This window comes from Etheostoma spectabile, chromosome 5 (assembly GCF_008692095.1).
Source record: "Etheostoma spectabile isolate EspeVRDwgs_2016 chromosome 5, UIUC_Espe_1.0, whole genome shotgun sequence".
In the NCBI taxonomy this organism is placed as follows: Eukaryota; Metazoa; Chordata; class Actinopteri; order Perciformes; family Percidae; genus Etheostoma; species Etheostoma spectabile.
This window is the reverse complement of record NC_045737.1, coordinates 12,076,880-12,083,299: the sequence shown is the minus strand read 5'-3', so window position 1 is coordinate 12,083,299 and position 6,420 is coordinate 12,076,880. Positions and strand designations below refer to the sequence as shown.

Below are 6,420 nucleotides of genomic sequence, written 5' to 3'. Positions count from 1 at the left end.
TAAAGAACCATGAATACCTTTTGCTTCAACACACTAATTTCCCAGATCATCAAAAGCCCATTTTACCTCTGATTTATTTTCACCTTTCTGTTTAAGCTCTTGTATCGTTTTCAAATTACTAGCCTTATTTAACTTAGCTTTCCTGTCACTCTGTCATCTTTCCATATGTGCTTTAACACTTTACACAACACGTTTTTTTTTCCTTTTTGTCTTCTTGCGCATTCATCGTGTGTCATTTGCTCTTATGTTCGTGACAGTGGATTGCGCAATAGCCTCAAACCTGTGCACGCTTTCACACGTATCCATTGTTTAGTTCAGTTCAGTAGTTCACAAAGTCAATTGTCGTTTGCCTTGGACCACCAATGCAATGTATTCATGACTAGAGTGCACACAAAAACAAACAAGATGGCCACTGATAGTGTAGCGCTACTCATACGTGGCGTTGGAGCCCTGCCAACCCCAGTGAACGACTCCGGTCTGGTGTTGGAAGAGCAGACCCTTCTTCCAGGCGGAGCTGAATCTGATGGCTGAGACGCGGTTAACAGCGCTACACCGCTGACTGGGTAAGAAAAGATGTTGTTTAACAGCTTCTACCGCCACCGAGATGAAAACTCCTCCAACTGTTGAGCAACGTGTTTTGCCTTGATATAATAGCTCAGGCTAAAACTTAAAGCCACTGAGGGGCTGCTATATGGACTCAAACAAACTACGGCTAGTAAGCTAGCCGACGCCCTCTCTGTAACCTGACACCGCTCAGTAGCCTTTTGTTGTGAAATGACAGAGTCCGAGAGTCATTGTCACTGCCAAGTGTGAGTCGAGTACACATCTTTAACTGTCTATGGATTTGGGTCGCGCATGCGTCACTTTGCGACGAGAGAAGCTGTAAGTTGTACATGCGTCACAAACAGTGTTGCCAAGTCCGCTTATTATAAGCGACTTTGGGCTTGTTTTTTGTAAAGTCGCTTACAAATATTGGTAGTCGCGGGTTGCGGTTTTTTTGGGCTTGTCACTAAAGTGTGGTTGCTTATTTGGGCTTGTTCCCAGCTTGTTCTTGCCGGTTCGCTCGATCCCGCCCTTTTCCACATAAACACTATAGACAGCAGCGTTATTTCCACCACTTCCTGCTTCTTAATTGGCTCTGACCCAGATGGAAACGAGTAACCAGCCAATCAGGGGCAGAGCAGGGCAGTTGTGTGTTTTCTGGTTAGGAAAATGCGCGAGTAGCGACTAATGGTGAGTGGACTGTAGGAAAGTTTTTGGAGGAATAAATGCCAGGGATAAAGTGGGTGAAATACGGGAAGAAGTATAACAAAGACTGGGAGAAAGGAGGAAAGAATGGATTCTACCCGTCCTTAGGAACAACTCAAAACACTGTGAAAAAGTGTCTAATTCAAATCCCATCAGTTTTTTAATGTTAAATAATGTTTAAAACTCCATCCTGTGGTCATTGTCCTAAAGCTCAGGAGGGAAATAAATAAACTCTAGCCTACGCGTGTACAGTTTACCAATCTGTCCACATGGATGTAAAAGCGTGCATTTTTTCTCTTCCAGGATCTTAGGGGGCTCCGTAAAAGTCGCTTATTTGGGCTTGTTTTCACAGGCCTGGTTGCGTATTTGTCTCTGGTCACAAATGACAAGTAGCATAAAAGATGCTAACGAGAGACTTCTCGATAACTTCTCGAAATTTCACAAATTTCAGTATCAGAATCAGAATCAGAATCAGCTTTATTGACCAGGTATGAAGACATACGAGGAATTTTCTTATATATACTCTAAACAGAAACAATGTAGAGAGATGAGTGCAATGAGGAGACCAATAAAAATTATTTAAATGAGGAACATAGTGCGTATGACACGTTTTGTTGTAAACCGTTTAAATCTGAGCATGCACAACTCAAATCTGCACGTCTCTAGCTGTCATGGCTATACAATTATTAAAATATGATTCTGAGATGTCTTTTTTTTTGTCGTATACGACGAGGTTGGACAGATATTACGTTAAAAATAGCAATTAATAAGTTGAAAAAAGTGACAAAAAGGTTAAAAGAGGCCGCCTGGATAGCTCAGTTGGAATAGCAAGCGCACGTATGTAGAGGTTTACTCCTTGACGCAGCGGGTCAGGGGTCGACTTTGCTTCATGTCATTCCCCTGTCTCTCTCTCCCATATCATTTCTTCAGCTGTCCTGTCAATAAAGGCCTAGAAATGCCCCAAAAAAATCATCTTAAAAAAAAGAACGCTAAAAGAAGCAACAAAAACCTTGAAAAAAAAGCAACAAAAACGTGAAGAAATCGACAAAACAATAACACGTTGAAAAAAAACAACACACACGTGAAAAAAGAGACAAATGTGAAAGAAGCGACAAAAGTTGAATAAAAGCCACAAAAATGTGAAAACGTGACAAAAACTTTGACAAAGTGCCGGAATAAGGTTGAAAAAAAAGGTTACAAATTATTGAAAGATGCGGCAAAAGCGACAATGTTTTAAAAATCAACAAAAAAGTTGGAAAAAGAGACAATTATACTTGCTTTAGTTAAAGTCAGACTAACTTCCTGTCTATCAGTCTAACTAGTTTTAGTTTTTGTTAGTCACATATCTGGAACCATCTACGAGAAAACTGCAAATCTTAGTTCTACTCTCAAGACTGAAGCCTTTTTGGATGCTGCCTTTTAATTCTTCTTTTCTTACACTGCACTGTAGCTTTTAGTCTTGTATTTAATACCTGTCTTTTTAATGTTTTAATGCTGTTTTTATATTCTGTTTAACAAATGGTTTTAATTGTTTTTAACTGCTCTTTAATGTTTCACCTGAAGCATTTTGAATTGCCTTGTTCCTGCAATGTCCTGCATAAATCAAGCTGCTTTGCCTTGCCTAATCGGGCCGTTGTGTATGCAAAGGCGTAATTTACCCCCACCCCCCAATAATCAAAACTGGCCACCCCAAAAAACCTATTATAATTTCCTTTACATAAATAGTCATTTGCACCATAAATTGAGAAAAAGCACAAACTGTTACAGTAAAATGCTGTGTTTGACATTCAAAATTTCAATTCATTTTTCACACAGTAAAAAATATATTAAATATAGTTCTTTTTTGTTTGCCATCCTTAAAGGGCAACTAACGTTTTTTTCAACCTGGATCCTATTTTCCTATTTTTTTTTGGTGTCTAAGGGACTGATGGGAACAACAATCTTTGCCATTTGTCCAGTATTAAGCCAGATGTTGTCACACAGAATATTAATCTGAGCCTGACAGCGGCAAAACAAGCACTTTTGTGAAGGTAAATACAAGCTGTAGAAGTGCCCTGTTAACGTACATTGTAGCTTGTTTTGCCGCTGCCGTATGCAGCGATCTCGCTTTATATTGGACCAATGTCAAAGATTGTTGTTCACATCAGCCACTCAGACACAAAAACATAGGAAAAAAGGGTCCAGGTTGGGAAAAAAGATAGTTACCCTTTAAGAAATGTTACGCAAATGTATTATGTCACACTATGCACACAGCGACCTGCATCATGCAGCAAAGGACACCGCCTTTCATATCACTTTTATTACTGGCCTGATGACATAAGTCTACACTGTACTGTACTGTTGTTTAGTGCCATCGATCACTCCCTTAACTTAGCAAAGGACCCAAAGGTTCAAAGGTTGTCCTCTGTGTTTGTCTGATCCAGTCGGCAGAAGGACCAGCCATGTCCAAGAGCGCCGAGCCCCAGACGCACAGCGGTGAGTAGACAGCATCTTGTGTGTTGCCAGATTCTAGCAGATTCATTTATTGAAATATGAAGATGAAGCAAAGGTAAAGATGTCGACTTTGTTGTATTTGGGATAAACACAATGTAAAAAAACACCATACGTCTGGCAGGTCATAGTTCTTCAAAGAGGAGCGCTCATAATCTGTTTTAGTATGAATATGGCACAGGTTTTAGATCTTCAAACACCTTTTGCTTGTCATGTGATTTTAAGTTATGACACAATTGCAAAAACACAATTCTTTTAAGTTAAGGAGTTAGGTGTCATGTTGAATTTGTATGGAAGAGGTTTAGGGCCACGTGTGAAAAAACATATTGAGTTCTGAGTTTAACCCCCAGAATTGACCCATTTTCAGTTTTTTTGTTTTTTTTTTGTCACAAAAAATGGGTCATTGAAATAAGCGCTGAAAATGTCAACATTTAAAAACATCAAGAAAAGCACCCACAACATTGAAAAAGTGACAAAAATGTTGTATAAAGCAATAATAATGTTGAAAAAAGCGACCAAAATGTTTTTTTTCCTCGGTTGACGGGAAGGCAACACAAGAGTTAAAGTCCTAATTCTGTCTTTTTTTTTTTTAATAGTTTACATGTTTTTGAGTCAGATTTCTGACTTTTTCTCAGAATTCTGACTAAAAACAAGCTTAAAAAAAAAAAATGTTAGTCAGAATTCTTTTTTTTACATGTGGCCCTAATCCTCTTCAGTAAATTTGAATAGAACTGCTTCTACATAAGTACAAAATCGAATCAGCCTTTTTATTATCATTGATTTTAGAGAAAGAACACAACTAACATTTCACTTATAACAAAAAAATCAAAGTGTCGACATTCATAGCATTCCTGTATGGATACATTTTGGTGGATCCATTTTTAAGAGACAACAACAATAGCCTCTTCACTAGCAAGGAACACGCCACAACAATGTGTAAGTTAAAGATTTAATGAACATTATGAATGGGCTGATTAATAGTTGTGTATGTCGTCTGATGGCTGGTCTGGGAGGATGTGTGATGACCGGGTGGAGGAGTCAGAGTGGGGGATCCGTCTCGGAAGCAGTTTTCGCCCGAATAGTTTACAGACCCCCAGACGGTAGATGAGACATGAGAGAGATGTGCAACAGGAAGGGGTGAGAGGGAAGATGGATGAAGGGGAGGGAAAGGGAGGGTGGGTCAAACGATTAGAGACACAAGTCCGGCTGCGGAGCATGGTATATGTAGGTTTGTCTGGTGATTAGAGGTGTGGTTTAGGCGTGTCCCTGCTCCCCAGCCTAAGTTAACAAATTAACTTCATTAATGTTAAGTCCCTTGAACAGAATTCCACACGGAAACCCACGCATGCAGACAAAGGCCTGCGTAAAGTGGTTTCGTCATAATGGTATTTTCTTGCATTTCCAAATCAGAGCCGCAGTTAAAATAGGACGTGTTGGCATTTTCTATTGTTCCTGCTCCAAGGTCTCCTGTTGAATCAGAGCTGGGGAAAAGAATACGCACAATGTCTAATTAACAGCTTTTAGTCATTCTCAGCTGGCAACTAACAGAATAAAACTGGCTGACAGGTCCCTGCACAGTAAAAAATTAAAAGAACAGAAATGAAAAGAAGTTATATATGACAGCTTAAAGCCAACAAGGTTATTTACTTGTACGCCGACTTACAGACGGTTCCGTGAATAAAACTATTCATTAAAGTAATAGCTGTTACAAATAAACAACTTCTGCATTCGTGATTGTTCAAAAAAGGAGAGCTATAAAAAGCAATATGCAAACCTATTGTCCAAAACAGTTCTGGACTCGTCAGTGTCACTGTTTTGGTTTTTTGACGAGACTCGATTTTGAATGCAGCAGCAGATGAGTGCATGAAAACACCCAGCTAAAACACACTTTCAGGCGTCATTTGCAATTCTGCAGCAATCACAATCAAAACTCACAAAGTCTTCATCGGGAGAGATTGTAAAAGCCTACAACGATTATTCGCTCTATTGCACATTCTGCTTTTTATTGTCTGTTGTAGCAGTGTCATGGGAATGAAGGACATTCTGGTTCTGCTGATTGGTCGCAATAACAATTCACAGCGTCAAAAAACCTCTGATATTGTAACCTGGGCTCAGCATGGGGCTCCATATTGAACCGCACTGATTTGCTTTTGTTAATCACATAACTCTCGTATATGTTTCCCCACCTCCATTGTGTGCTGAGAGATGAGGTGATGAACAGGAATTGGTTATTGGATAAAAGATAGGACAGGTGTCATTCACAGTGCATGACCCCAGGGAGCCATGAGTACATTCACACAGGAGCCCTCACAGGACATAGTGTCTCCCACCACAGAAGAAGTTATGTTTTTCTCACTAAACCACTTTTTAATTTTAACTCGTTTGGTTATCCCTTTTGAGTATTGTTAATAGATTAACCCTTGTGTGGTGTTGGGGTCTGTGGGACCCGTTTTCAATGTTTGCTAAAAGAAAAATGATGCTATTTATAATTTATTTTAACTCAGACTCATTGCCCTTGGCTCATTTTCTGTGACATAATAACTTATTTTCAATGACTGCATACAAAACACCCCACCTACACATAACTATTACATGTGAGGTGTTCGAGTCTACTGGACTTGAATGTAACAACAACAACAGTGTCCTCCTCCTTACTTGTGTGTGTGTGTGTGTGTGTGTGTG

At 39.5% G+C, this 6,420-nt stretch overlaps 1 protein-coding gene across 1 annotated transcript in view; it reads left to right on the top strand.

Annotated features, from left to right (window-relative positions):
• Positions 1 to 355: 355 nt before the first annotated feature.
• bco2l (beta-carotene 15, 15-dioxygenase 2, like) overlaps positions 356 to 6,420 on the top strand; it is a 19,138-nt gene continuing 13,073 nt past the window's right edge. The window contains exons 1-2 of the mRNA XM_032517023.1: positions 356 to 563; positions 3,672 to 3,723. Of these exons, the coding sequence (XP_032372914.1) occupies positions 3,690 to 3,723 (34 nt within the window). The 5' untranslated portion in view covers positions 356 to 563; positions 3,672 to 3,689. The remainder of the gene's footprint in view (positions 564 to 3,671; positions 3,724 to 6,420) is intronic.